Below are 15894 nucleotides of genomic sequence, written 5' to 3'. Positions count from 1 at the left end.
GCGTTTACAGTAACAACCATCCTTGATTTACAGATTTTCTCTTTAATGGTGCTCGAGTTTAGCTTTAATCTTTTAATATTTTTCATTGCACAGTAAAAACGCTGTTTAATATTTTATACAATGCTGTTTGCTATATATGAACCTTACAGTATTTGTTTAACCGTTTAAACAATTGTTTAATTTATTGAAAATTAAACTTTGTTGCTTATTAGATTTAAACACTTGTATAAACTGTTTAAACAATTACTGTAAGGTTCATATACATGTAGTAAACATCGTTGTATAATTCTTTTTTACTGTGTGTCTTAGGCAACAAGGAGAAGAAAAGCAGTGACCTTCCTGAACATGATCACAACCAAAGGACAGCATGCCTATAACTGTACGTATGCTGTGCTGAAGAAGATGCAGCCCCATCTAGCCTTGTTCCTGGAGGATGCGGTTACCGGGCAACAGGGTCATCTCGTCAAAGGAGAATCTTTAGATGGGTTATCAAAGGCACAAGGTATTGTAGATGTTTGGTGGTGGTGTTGATGGTGATGATGATGATGATTGTATTGGTGATGATGGTAGTGATGATGATGATTATGATGATGATGATGATGATGATGATGATAGTAATGATGGTGATGATGATGAGGATGATGATGATGATGGTGGTAGTGGTGATGATTAAGATGATGGTGGTTGTGATGATTAAGATGATGGTGGTGGTGATGATGGTGGTAGTGTTGATGATCACAGTAATGATGAGGAGAAGGAGAACAAGGAGAAATAGAAAGAAAAAGATGAAGAAGAAAATGCAGAAGAGGAATATTAAGGACGAGAAAAAGAAGGAGGAGGAGAATCATGTCTCCATTGTGTGTTTTACCCTCTGAGAACTCAACTTTCCTTTTTTGATGATTTATTGTTTTGTTTTTGAATCAGCTGACATAGCACTGAGGAAGGGTGGGGTGCCAATACCCCCGTCTGTCTTCACGCCCCGCCCCAACCACATTGTCAAGATCAAGGAAGCTTTGATGAAATTAAAGTCTGAGCCGGGTTGGTGCGTCGTGCACGGGATGGGAGGCATCGGTAAATCAGTACTAGCTGCTGCTGCGGTTAGAGATACAGAAATACTCTCAGGTAAGCGTTCAGGCAGGGATATCCAAAAGAAATACACCGTATCTACATCTAAAGCAGCAGACAATCGACTACGGATGCTTTGAAGTGCCATCGCCTTGTCAACATAGTGAGGTGTGTTATCTCACCAAGGTGACATAAAAAAGTAATTGGTGGGATTTAATTTTATATCCAAAGCTTGCATGTACCACATCCAGTTGTAAATGAATCCAGGCTTTGGCCACGTGCATGCACACATTGGATATAAACTTAAGTCTTGCCATTATTTTTTTTATGTCAACTTGACAAGATAATGTATCTCGCCATCACAAATTAATGTTACTCTAAAAGCTTCCGTATGTGACAGCTTGAGCGAAGTTGGTATTGAATTTGCAAGTTGTAATCATATTTGAAGTTGGCTGAATAGGTGATGTCATTCTAACGTTTTGTGCACATCGATAAGTGTTTTGCTTTAACACACAAGGTGAACCAAGTACCATCTACTTTTAAAATATCAATCTTGAAGAGGGAATGTTTTTAATCTTATGAATATCCACAAACTGGGTGGGGGCATTTCAAGAGGGATTTGAATTAATTAAAAAATAGATACTCTACAAGTCATGTGTTTGCCCCCACCATGGATTATTACCAATTGCCTTCCTCTAGATAAAGATAGTTACTCCTCCTCCCACTACTGCTACTTCTACTTTGTTTACTATTTCTACTTCTGCTACCCATATTTATTTGTCTGATAGATGTGTTTCCTGCTGGACTGTTTTGGTTGTCAGTTGGTAATGTTTACAAATTTAAGCAATTACCATACATCTACATGCCTGAATGTTTATCTCTACTGCTTTTACTACTACAGTGTCTCTTGCTACTTCTATATTTTTATCTAATAGATGTCTTTCCCGGTGGCCTGTTTTGGCTGTCCGTTGGTAATGTTGATAAAGTCAAACTACTATCCAAGGTCCAAAATCTCTGTGCAAGACTCGATGAAGGCGTTGATCGGTCTCCTCCCCACAACCTCGAAGAAGGCAAGGATAGACTGAGGGCACTCTTCATCGACAAACATCCGAGGTAGGTAATTCCCTTGGTAGCTTCTTATGAAGTGATAATGATTATTATCATAATTAGTCTGATTATTGGTATAATAAGTCTTAGCTCAGTCGGTATAGAGCGGGGGGTTCGGATTCAGGTTACCCGGGTTCGATTTCCACTTGCGCTAGTGCCCTTTGGTAAGGAAATACAGAGGTACACATACTGTATATAAACAGATTAATTGAAGAACAATTACAGTCATGTTGCATATTTAAAGAAAATAGGACCTGGATGAGAGTTGGAGAGACTGCCTGGGTACGGAAAAGGTTAACTCAACAACCATAACCTGCAGGTCTTCCTCTCCAAATCTCCCCAACTCCATTCAGGTGAGAATAAAAGAATTAAAAGTTGATCCACTATATTTTTTGTTTTACAACAACCTCGGTTATTTGAGCTATGCTATACTGATGGGGGGGGTTCTACCCCCTGGAGATCAGCTATCGACCTTGCTATAACGTCAAAAATATTGTATAAATAGTGTGCTGTTTTTTTGTCTCGCCTGCATAGCTGAGCAAGACTATAGGCACAGCTTTTGTGATAGCTGTGATGGCGATGTCAACCTTGGCATTTATGATTTTGTTATTTATAGATCACTATTAATTCTTGATGATGTATGGTCAACGAGGGTCCTCCACACTTTTGACGTCCAGGCAAGGGTTATGGTGACGACTAGAGATCGTGGAGTGACAGACAGGGTTACAGGTCAGTACTGAAGCACATGGGATGATTATAGGCAATTAGACAAGAAGGGATAATTGGATAATTATGATATCACAATGGTGGTGATATTGATGTTGATGATAATCTGGTCAGTGAGATTCATCCACACTTTTTATGTCCTATCAAGGGTCATATTGACGACTACAGAGATTTTTGGGTGACAGATAGAGTTACAGGTCAGTTCAAGAGGGTTGAAGGAATAGTTGTATTACATTTAGTGGTTTTGCTGATAATTGTGTATGGCCATTGAAATCATGCACACTTTGTTTCTTGGCAATGGTTATGGTAACACCAGAGATCTTGGATAGACAGACAGGGTTATAGGTCAGTACTAGAGACATGAAGAAATATTTGTTAGTCAGTGATGATGCAGGTGACGATGATGAATATGATGATGATGATGATGATGATGGTGATGGTGATGGTGATAATAATGGTGGTGATGATGATTAGGCCGTTCAGACTGTCCCCTGTCACCCAGGGGAAGGGGGAGAGAAAGCATATCTCTTTACGACCGACCGTCCATACATCCCCCGGTGTCCGGGAGATTGGCACTGGGGGATGAGTGGGCTAGGTCATCGGCATGGTTACGTAAGGCGCGCCCGCACATGATAACGCGGGAAATGCAATTACTTGCAGCTAGACGAGCACTAGCACAGTACTGAGCGGAAGCAGTTCTCTTGACACCACATTTTGCGCATGCGCACTTATGATTAAAACAGGTGCGCGATCTCGGATTACGAGACAAGGTCGCTCTTCCTTCGAAAAACCCGGGGGATAGAACCTGGAGACGGGGCCAATCGTCCAGACTGTCGATTTTCCGGGGGATGTCCCGGGTGACGGGGGACAGTCTAAACAGGGGGGTAGACAATGATGGTGTTTGTGATGATGATGATTTTGTGATGATGATGATCATGTGATGATGATGTGAAGATGATGATAAGGATGATGATGATTGTGGTAGTAGTGGTGATAGAGGGTGGTGGTGGTAATGATTGTGTGGATGATGATAATGGTCATAATAGTGATGGTGATGATGTTGATTTGATTTGATTTGACTTTATTTTGAAATGGTGATGATTATGATAATGATGCTACTGCTGCTAATAGTGATACTGATGATAGTGATGGTCATGGTGATGATTATGATGAACATAATGACTTTGATAGTGAAGATAGTGATGTGATGATCTTATTCAACAAGGATATCAATTTTCATGTCGCAGGTCCAGTTCATCGGGTGCAGCTAGAAGAAGGTTTCTCAGAGGAACAAGCTCTATCAACCTTGGCAGCCTGGACACACCAGCAAGTCGATACCCTACCCCCTGAAGCAAAGGAAATCTATGAAGCCTCTAAAGGCTCTCCTTTAGTCATATCTATCATTGGTGCCCTGCTCGCTGATCATCCTACCAGGTATTAAAGTTGAGGAGGATTATGATCTATTTGGTCTTACCCTTACAGGCCTATGATATCTGCCAAGCCTCTAAAGGCTCACCTATAGATACATGTATATTGGTCCTCTACAGAATCTTCCGATTAAGCGATATCAACTTTCTGCATATGCATATAAAGGAAGAGTAGGCTGCATTTATAATAAAAAAAGGGATTCTATGTCTTGGGCTAGACTGAAATCTAAAGTTCCCTTTTTTTAATGTACATGTTATTCTGTGGATAGCCTCAACCTTTACTAAGCAGTCATAATATGCATGCCCTTATATGCTTATCTGTGTTGATGATTTTCACCTTTTTCGCATCCTTTTCCTTATTCAATCATCTATCTTATCTCCCAGATGGAAGTATTACCTTGACAAGTTAACAAGAAAACGTTATGGGAGCCTGAAGAAGGTGACAGCCTACGAGTATGGTAGCGTTGGTGAAGCGATGGGGATGAGTCTGGAACAGTTGCCTGAAGAGCTGAGAGACGTCTATAAATCATTTGCAATATTTGCTGAAGATGTGCCAATCCCAGCATCAGTGAGTGCTTCATTAACTTTATTTCTGTAGCTATATCAGCTTCTTGCGCAAGGCTGAGGCCGAGGCCTAACTGTCCTAGGCCACAGCCAAGGATTTGAGACTGCTGAGGCCTATGCGAAAGACTAGATGTCCGAGGACGAGGACTAGATTTCCAAGTCCGCAGACAAGGACTAGATGTCCAAGACCACGAAAAAGGTCTTTAGACCTTCAAGGGCTAGGAAAAGGACTAGATGTCCGAGGCCAAGGACTAGATTCCCAAGGATAAGGACTTCAGACCTCCAAGACTGAGGTTATGACTTTAGAATCTGAGACCGAAATGAGACATGAGACACTCAATCATTGATCAGAAATGTGTCTCAAGACGCCCAATACTTATTGATGTAGGTAAAGTGGTAGGATTAACTCATCAAAGTTAAGCTCTCTTTCAGCGCCAATGTCTTGCCCTCGAGAGACAAGACTTTTCCTTTTAAGACATGGACTGAGACCAATTCTAAGGACAGTGTTGCAATTTGAGACTGATACGAGACACAAGGCACAAAATCATTCTCTTGAGACATGTCCCTAGAGCAACAGGTTCAGGTAACACGGTGAAATTAATTTGTAAAAATTGAGCTCTTTTCCAGTGTCTTTTTATTGTCTCTGCCTCCATGACACAAGGCATTTCCTTTTGCGATAGAGATGAGACCCGAGATGTGCAGTTTCTGTCTTGAGACTTTGTTCTCTACCGAGACATGTCTCAGAACACCCAACACGGATTGGTCTTGGTATGAGACTGCGCTGGGCATACCTTCAGAGGGGAGATAGATGGATAGTTTGATTTCTTTTCCGTCAACAAAATACAAACAAACATTACAAATGTAAACAGTATTTTCGGTCAAACATGAAAGTACAGTGATGAACATAATATTCAGTAAAAAAATCAGGGACTGAAAAGTAGCAATTTAATAAGAACGAATCTGACTCATAAAATATGAAGTAAAAATAAGAATATTCCTTGTTTTCATGATATTTTGTTTTTTCTAAATTTGTAGGTGCTAGGAGTGATGCATGGGGAGGAGCAGGAATCGATAGAGGATATGATGGAGGAGATCATTAATAAATCACTCGCATTCCAGGAATGGAACATGACGTATAAGTGCCAAATGTACACCATCCATGATCTACAACTTGATTTTTTAACTGAAGAGTATAAAAAAGATATACAGGTGAGTTGTGAATCTATTTGGATTGGATTGCTGTTTGTCATAAGTTTTCATTGTAATTCCCACTTCATTCCAATTACAATTCGCATTGCAATTCTCATTACAATTCCCATTGCAATTCCCATTACAATTCCTATTGCAATTCCCATTACAATTCCCATTGCAATTCCCTTACAATTCCCATTACAATTCCCATTGCAATTCCCATTACAATTCCCATTGCAATTCCCATTACAATTCTCATTGCAATTCCCATTACAATTCCCATTGCAATTCCCATTACAATTCCCATTGCAATTCCCATTACAATTCCCATTACAATTCCCATTGCAATTCCCATTGCAATTCCCATTGCAATTCCCATTACAATTCCCATTGCAATTCCCATTACAATTCTCATTGCAATTCCAATTGCAATTCCCATTACAATTCCCATTGCAATTCCAATAACATTTCCCACTGCAATTCCCATTACAATTCCTATTGAAATTCCCATTACGATTCGCGTTGCAATTCCTATTACAATTCCCATTACATTTCGCATTGCAATTCCCATTGCAATTCCCATTACAATTCCCATTACAATTCCTATTACAATTCCCATTGCAATTCCCATTACAATGCCCATTTCATTCCAATTACAATTCGCATTGCAATTACTATTCCCATTGCAATTACAATTCGCATTACAATTCTCATTGCAATTCCAATTGCAATTCCCATTACAATTCCCATTGCAATTCCAATAACATTTCCCACTGCAATTCCCATTACAATTCCTATTGAAATTCCCATTACAATTCGCGTTGCAATTCCTATTACAATTCCCATTACATTTCGCATTGCAATTCCCATTGCAATTCCCATTACAATTCCCATTACAATTCCTATAACAATTCCCATTGCAATTCCCATTACAATGCCCATTTCATTCCAATTACAATTCGCATTGCAATTACTATTCCCATTGCAATTACAATTCGCATTGCAATTCCAATTACAATTCGCATTGCAATTCCCATTATAATTCCCATTGCAATTCCCATTACAATTCGCATTGCAATTCCCATTGCAATTCCCATTACAATTCGCATTGCAATTCCCATTACAATTCCCATTGCAATTCCCTTACAATTCCCATTACAATTCCCATTGCAATTCCCATTACAATTCCCATTGCAATTCCCATTACAATTCTCATTGCAATTCCCATTACAATTCCCATTGCAATTCCCATTACAATTCCCATTGCAATTCCCATTACAATTCCCATTACAATTCCCATTGCAATTCCCATTGCAATTCCCATTGCAATTCCCATTACAATTCCCATTGCAATTCCCATTACAATTCTCATTGCAATTCCAATTGCAATTCCCATTACAATTCCCATTGCAATTCCAATAACATTTCCCACTGCAATTCCCATTACAATTCCTATTGAAATTCCCATTACAATTCGCGTTGCAATTCCTATTACATTCCCATTACATTTCGCATTGCAATTCCCATTGCAATTCCCATTACAATTCCCATTACAATTCCTATTACAATTCCCATTGCAATTCCCATTACAATGCCCATTTCATTCCAATTACAATTCGCATTGCAATTACTATTCCCATTGCAATTACAATTTGCATTACAATTCTCATAGCAATTCCAATTGCAATTCCCATTACAATTCCCATTGCAATTCCAATAACATTTCCCACTGCAATTCCCATTACAATTCCTATTGAAATTCCCATTACAATTCGCGTTGCAATTCCTATTACAATTCCCATTACATTTCGCATTGCAATTCCCATTACAATTCCCATTACAATTCCTATAACAATTCCCATTGCAATTCCCATTACAATGCCCATTTCATTCCAATTACAATTCGCATTGCAATTACTATTCCCATTGCAATTACAATTCGCATTGCAATTCCAATTACAATTCGCATTGCAATTCCCATTATAATTCCCATTGCAATTCCCATTACAATTCGCATTGCAATTCCCATTGCAATTCCAATTCCCATTGCAATTCCAATTCGCATTGCAATTCCAATTACAATTTGCATTGCAATTTCCATTACAATTCCCATTGCGATTCCAATTACAATTCGCATTGCAATTCCAATTACATTTCGCATTGCAATTCCAATTCCCATTGCAAGTCCCATTACAATTTCCATTGCAATTCCAATTACAATTTGCGTTGCAATTCCAATTACTATTCGCATGCAATTCCCATTCCCATTACAATTCCAATTACAATTCGCGTTGTAATTCCCATTACAAATCACATTGCAATTCCAATTACAATTCGCGTTGCAATTCCCATTACAAATCACATTGCAATTCCAATTACAATTCGCATTGCAATTCCCAATACATTTTGCAATGTTCCCATTATCATTGCGAATGCAATATCCCATACTAATATCATGGTCTGCAGCTTGAGTTTCTAACTTAACTGTCTATACAAGTATTGCTAACAGCCCGTCGTTTATGTATTATAGGTACATGTACATGTATGTAAGCTACTATTCCACTCCCATTGACATTACCATTGCAATCCCCATGATTGTTATTTTCATTGCAATTTCCATTGTCATTCCCTGTGTGAATTCCATTGTAATTCCCATTGTTCCCGATGCAATGCCCGATATAATTCTCATTTCCAATATGATTAACAAAATAAGAGCAACATACAGGTATTGCTATCATAATCATAACGATAATGATATCCTAATCCTAGTATGCTATATGTCTTACTTATAATGATGATAACAATGGTGATAATACTCTTTCGCACAAGATATAAACAAGAAACAAGTTACTGCCTTCAACCACCCATGTAAGAGCAAGTACTTCACCCTTCTAGATTATTTCCATCTTCATGAAATAACGAGAATTATGTTATAATTTAGAGAGTAATAATGATTAAAAATAATACTCAAAATTCTATATTTGCACAGGATATGAACAAGAAGGTAGTCAATGCCTTCAAGAACCATTGTAAAAGCGAATATTACACCCTTCCAGATGACGGCTACATACACATGAAATATTGATAATGTTGATTTTGATAATTATAGTAATAATAATTATAATAACTAGATTTTAATTCGTCATGCGGACGAATTAGGTGGTCTGTCGTAGACAGACAAATACTAGTAGATAAACATACATAATTATTTAACAAATGAGTAGATATAAGATTGAAAGATAAATAGACAATCAGATAGACATACATATTTAAACAGATACACATAAGAAAGATAGATAAACATATATGATAATGTAAACACATAAATATATATTAAATTGAAAGATAAATGGATCGATAGACAGATAGACAAATTCAAACAGATAGATAGAACATAGCTAGATAGAAAATAGATAGATAGAGAGACAGACATACAGATAGAGAGATAGAAAGAAAGATAAATAGAACTTTAGATAAATATATCATGTAGGTAGATAGATAGATAGATAGATATAGATAGACAGATAGATAGACAGACAGATATATAGATAGAGAGAGAGAGAGAGAGAGAAAGAGCGAGAGACAGGCAAATAGATTGATATAGAAAGATAGACATTTTCAAACAGATAGATATATATTAGAGAAATAGATAGATAGATGGATAGATAGATAGATAGACATATTTAAACAGATAGATATATATATTAGACAGAGAGAGAGAGAGAGAGATCGATAGATAGACAGATAGATAGATATACTGTAGGTCTACAATATAGACAGACAGACGTATGGATAGATAGATAGAGAGAGAGAGAGAGAGAGACATATTCAAACAGATAGATATATATTAGACAGAGAGATAGATAGATAAGTCATGTAGGTAGATAAATAGACAGACAGATAGATAGATTTTAACATAGACAGCGGATAGATAGACGGATATGATTAGATATCAAAAAAGTAATTATAATCTGTTTTATTTTGCAATATTTTAACTATTATTTATTAGAATTCTTATAATTGATCGTGCGCAAGTAAAAAAAAAAAAAAAAAAATCATGTTCACCCGCGGACTCGTACCCCTGCCCGCATGATTGAATGAGATGCAAGTCTGACGCCTAACCGATTGAGCTAGAATATTTCCCATAGACTTTACACGTAAGGAAAATACGAGAATCTCAAATCCAATTTTGCAAGTGAAATACGGGCATGATCCCGGCATCTGATCGAAAAATAAAGGCGACACTTCCGAAAGCTTAGAATCTCAGCTACAACATACTACAAGCTCAGGGATAACTGACAAGAAAAAATGGAGATATGACTCACGAAATAATGGAATGTAGAATCTAGTTTTGAGAAAAAGTCATGTCCCATAGAGATTACACGCAAAATGAGTAAAAATGACACGCCTTTATTATTTGTTATTTTTTAGGATGATCCGTTTATTAAAATGAAAAATAAAGGCAATATACAGATAGAGTAAGACCTAAGCTACAACATATAAAAAATTGGGCGAAATTTGATCAATACTCACGGAGTTAGAGCCAAATATGCATAATTATAATGACGTCATAACACCTAAAATGGATATTTTGACTTCCGACGCCATTTTGATGACGTCATAATATACGTTACGGTCAAATGAGACATGAAATCATATGTATGATTCATATTCTATCGAAATATGAAAAAAAAATTGGGGGTCCCCATTCGTTCTGAAGAGCTACAGTGAATTTTTAATAGGCATATTTTTGCCCATATATGGCCTATAGTGAGAGCTCGCGCGCACACGTGCTGCAAAATTTAACGGGTGTTAATTTCGTTATTAATGGCCGTAGAAGGTTGATCAAGGTATCAAATTGCTCAGAATTATATTATCAATGCAATGATATAAAAAAACCGGTGTTTCTGCGTTGCGTTGGAGACGTAACGCGCGGAAACGCGCGCGTATACGTGTGCGTGCGCAAATTTTTGAAATGCTTAAAATGACCTGAAACGTACTCTTCTTTGGTAAAAAAGAGATTTTGAGCAATTTGAAATTTTGACGAGCGCGTACGCGCGCGTCGTGACCTCCAGGTGACCTTTGATGACATGACCTGTTGACCCTTGACCTGAAGTTGATGTGATGTAAATTTGATTGATTTTTGATATTTGATAATGGAGATATGATTGATAATGAGATTTTACAAAATGGCGTCTAGATGACGTCATCATGACCTGATGACCTTGAAAAGCTTATTTTGGCGTTTCCATGACAGATGCTATTGATGACATGAAATTCAATGAAATTGACATGGTCAAATTCGAGATATCTTGGCGACAAATATGTAGTCATTAAAAATAAATAATAAAGAAAATTCTGATGAAATTAATAGGTGATCTGTCAAAGACAGACCACCTAATAATAGTCAAAATTCTCTTTTACACAGGACATGAACAAGAAGGGTAGTCAATACCTTCAAGAACCATTGTAAAAGCGAATATTACACCCTTCCAGATGATGGCTACATACACATGAAATAATGATAATAATGTTGATTTTGATAATAATAATAATCATAATTCTCTTTTTACAGGATATGAACAAGAAGCTGGTCAATGCCTTCAAGAACCATTGTAAGAGCAAGTATTACACCCTTCCAGATGACGGCTACATACACATGAAATAATGATAATAATGTTGATTTTGATAATAATAATAATCATAATTCTCTTTTTACAGGATATGAACAAGAAGCTGGTCAATGCCTTCAAGAACCATTGTAAGAGCAAGTATTACACCCTTCCAGATGATGGCTACATACACATGTACCTTGCAGGACATATGGCTCAGGCTGAGGAATTTGCTGAGCTCCAAACCATACTCACATGCCTGCGATGGATTACCAACAAAGTGTCATTGACGGGACCAGCAAATACCTTGAGTGACTATGTTAGCTATAAGAAACTTTTATCCCCTCAGGTGAGTCTGAGATGTAGCTTTAAAAATCTACCATTTTGATTATATTTTACTTTAGATTTTAATTGAATAACATTTATTTATGATTGATTCACAGTCGTTGTGTCAAGTGCTGGAATTGTTCAGTCATGGAAATCAAATTTTAGTCATTAAGCGGAAACAGCAAATGATTCCAGATGTCTGTGTCGTAAAGCTTTTCTTAAGCAATGCACGATAGGGATACATCATTAAACACTAGAAAAGATTGCCAGTCATGCATTCAGTCATGTGGAACTTACAAACACCTTTAAGATGAACAGTATTTACATTACTACGGCATATATGTACAATTTAGGCATTATTGTTTTATAATGGTTAAATTTTATGAACCCTCATGGTACTTACAGTATATGAAGTATAAAGATGTAACATACCTTGTTGTGGGCGTAAAGTTTTACCTACAAAACTTGTTTGCCCCTCTCCTTCCAATTTCTTTCTTGTAATGCCTTATGCAGTAGCCTCTATTTTCCATTGCTCTGTTAGTTTATTCCAGTACTTTTTTTAGTGTGAACACACATTTCTTCATGCAATCTCCCCTACCTGACACTGGTCAACTAGCTCTTTTATTAGATCTATTTTCATTGGTTTAAAATCTTTGTTCTTTTTCTAAATAGGCTCAAGAAATCATTAGTAAGTTCCAGTACTTTGTGAGTGTGAATGAGCATCTCTTCATGCAATCTCCCTCCCTGACTTCTGTCAACAAACTCTTCTAATAGGTCTATTACTCATCTGTCTGACATCTCTGTTATTTTTCTAATCAGGCCCAAGAAATTGTTAGTCAGTTCCAGTACTTTGTGAGTGTGAACGCGCATCTCTTCATGCAATCACCCCTACCTGACGTCTGCCAGCTGGCACTACTACAACCCAACAACACCGAGGTCTGTCAACAATCAAGACAACTAGTCAAAACAAGACAGGATGATTTCTATGTTGAATGGTGGTAAGTCAAAGTTCAAAGGTCAATCACATTAATTTTAATCCAATAGATTAGGGGCCTGTTTCCTAAATGTGGCCAGCCACCCCAAAACTAACAATAAGTCACCAAAAATGAATTTTGAGATTTTCATTGAGCTTGAAACAACACATCCTAAGCTTTAAACTTATATTTAACTTGTCGAAAATGATCAACTATAACCCTCACAACTTCTTGATTGAATGCAGGAGAAACTCAGCGAGAGCTTAAGAAATAAGTCATGTTCAATGCTGCACTCTTTCCTTGAGACAGTGGACAATATAGACAATTTATCTGCACAAATAGCTATTCTGAAATATTCATGAGTGGTGACAGTTTGTGTAAAATCTCCTTCTCACAGTTCACTGTCGAAATCTACTGCCAGGAAGCTTATTCTGAAGAATGGTAGTTTAAATTTGTGAGGAATGCTGGGTAATTTAGCCTGTAAGCCCTTTAGCAGGTTGCCCGAATTTCGCCACGAATCCTCCATCAGTGTCTTTAATATCATCACACGTGGAGCGTTGTGGCCCAGTGGATTAGTCTTCGGACTTTGAAACAGAGGGTCGTACTTTTGAATCCCAGCCATGGCGTAATTTCCTTCGGCAAGAAATTTATCCACATTGTGCTGCACTCGACCCAGGTGAGGTAAATGGGTACCTGGCAGGAATTCATTCCTTGAAATGCCACCGCGCTATAAAAGGCTGCGGGGGCTAAAGCCAGGGTAATAATATCCAATTAAGCGCATAGGGACGCATTTGGCAGTGATATGCGCTATATAAGCATGTTGGTATTATTATTATTATTATCACATTGTTCTCCTATTTCTCTCCCTTCAGCAATAAATACCTAGTACGTGATTCCCTATTAATGACGAATACACCGCATACTGGGGGGACGGCGTGTGCTCAGTTCAATTCCGCCGGCAATCGTATCCTGTCTTGTGGGGAGGACGGCTATGTGAAGGTAAGCGATAGATTTGGTTCAACCCATTGGAGATGGTGCCCAAATCTGCATGGATTATGTTTTTGTCTTGCCTTCATAACAAAGTGAGACTATTATGTGCTGCGTTTTCGATGGTGGCGGTGACTACATCGTCGTCAACATTGAAGTCTTGACCAAAGCTAAGTTTTTGAAATGTCATCATGAATTTGATTGTATGTGGACCTAGTTCATGAAACCAGGACATAAGGGTAATCAAGTCTCACTGGTCATTTTGCATGAATTTCAGGTCACATGATCAAGGTCATTTAGGGTCAATGAACTCGGTATTTTATTATCATTTGAATGGTGTTTTAGGTGAATAATTTATTCATCTGTTGTTTTTAAAGTCAGCACTGCTGCTATATTGAATCTTGAAATGCAGGCAAGCCTGCCAGAGGAGTTTCACTTACATGTATATGAATAGTGCATGTTATTGCATGATTAGCTAGACTACTGTAGGTTTAAAACTTGACATTAGCCAGACTTGAATACAATAGACTGCCCCTCTGCATTTACATTTACACAGTTACAAATTTTCAAATTCCTTTTTTATTGTATGGATGTTCTACTATGTCTGCGAATAATAAATGTCAACATAAGACAGTAAATGTGTATTTTGCTCACTGCACTAAAATACATGTACGCTGGGCTCCTTTATATCAGCATACTTCGCTTCCGCTAATAAATTTTATGTAACTATACAGTCAAATTCTTTTTCATATATCATAGTTATGGAGTAGTGAATCTGGCAAATCGGCTTTTAGTGTCGAAGCTCATAATAACTGGGTCAACTGGTGCGAGCTGTCACCCGATGGGAGCACCATGGTCACATGTTCCAATTCGAACGTCAAACTGTGGAGGATCGCAAACGGAGGGCATGCATCCAGTCCGACGATGATTCGTAAGATTCCCGGCGACTGGCTGACGGCGATATTCTCTCACGACGGGACAAAGATTGCCATGTGCTCAATAGATGGACTTATCGAGGTAAGGAGAGAGAGGGAGATACAGAGAGGTTTGATGGATCTACCAGTTAGACTCTAGTCTACCAGTAATTATTAGGATAATTAAGGCTACATCAAAACAAATAAATGTTGTTGTTCAGAGGACCATTAAAAGTATAATTGTTTTCCTATTTGACAACCATTTGACAGTATGGAGGAAAAAAATTAATGAAAAAAAGTTTTGAAATATTGTTGCTGAAATTTCATATTTCACAACTTTACATCCATGAAATGCCCTTCTATTTTATGTATTTCCTGGAAATAATCCAGAAAATGAAGAATATTCCCTATTTTATTAACTCTGAATGATCGTTCTGAGTCAATGTCACACTCTCTCTACCTACATGTGCATGAAAGTCTACCTGTGGGGACACAATATTATTGCCTTGATGGTCTTAACCAGTTGAACGCTCATAAAGCAGGTTAAAAAAAAATTAACATAACCAAAATTTGTAAAAGAAAGTGTCGTAACTTAAGGTCATGAGTAACTGACTTCTGATTTCATCTCTACAAAATGCTTTTCATATCTTGAAGTGTGGAGCACAGCAGATATAGAACAGTCATAAAAACCGCCATATATCATTAGTCATTGACTACTCCGACAATTATTGATAATATGCCATTTATTTAACAGATACTTGACCTCAAGGAAGATCGTAGAAGAATGATCCGTGCGAGTGACTCAGTGATTAGATCACTATGTTATACCCTTGATGACAGATATATTATTTCATGCTCAGATGATACTATTGCCAAGGTAAGGATTGAAGGTACTATTGTGTGAAAATGTTTTAATTGTATGACTATTTGATAATGAAAATGACTTGTATTTGTAAAGTTTAATGACAGAGTATATTTACAAGATAACGATGCAATATTG

At 37.5% G+C, this 15894-nt stretch overlaps 1 protein-coding gene across 1 annotated transcript in view; it reads left to right on the top strand.

Annotated features, from left to right (window-relative positions):
• Nucleotides 1–15894, top strand: part of LOC129268184 (apoptotic protease-activating factor 1-like) — a 51821-nt gene that overhangs the window by 14717 nt on the left and 21210 nt on the right. Inside the window, exons 3-14 of the mRNA XM_064104838.1 lie at nucleotides 310–502; nucleotides 925–1122; nucleotides 2001–2178; nucleotides 2789–2901; nucleotides 4146–4332; nucleotides 4710–4893; nucleotides 5925–6098; nucleotides 11802–12041; nucleotides 12839–13017; nucleotides 13866–13992; nucleotides 14740–14997; nucleotides 15649–15771. Coding sequence (XP_063960908.1) covers nucleotides 310–502; nucleotides 925–1122; nucleotides 2001–2178; nucleotides 2789–2901; nucleotides 4146–4332; nucleotides 4710–4893; nucleotides 5925–6098; nucleotides 11802–12041; nucleotides 12839–13017; nucleotides 13866–13992; nucleotides 14740–14997; nucleotides 15649–15771 — 2154 coding nt within the window. The remainder of the gene's footprint in view (nucleotides 1–309; nucleotides 503–924; nucleotides 1123–2000; nucleotides 2179–2788; nucleotides 2902–4145; nucleotides 4333–4709; nucleotides 4894–5924; nucleotides 6099–11801; nucleotides 12042–12838; nucleotides 13018–13865; nucleotides 13993–14739; nucleotides 14998–15648; nucleotides 15772–15894) is intronic.

Source organism: Lytechinus pictus, chromosome 9, assembly GCF_037042905.1.
Source record: "Lytechinus pictus isolate F3 Inbred chromosome 9, Lp3.0, whole genome shotgun sequence".
Classification (NCBI taxonomy): domain Eukaryota; kingdom Metazoa; phylum Echinodermata; class Echinoidea; order Temnopleuroida; family Toxopneustidae; genus Lytechinus; species Lytechinus pictus.
This window is presented reverse-complemented; position numbering and strand designations above follow the sequence as displayed.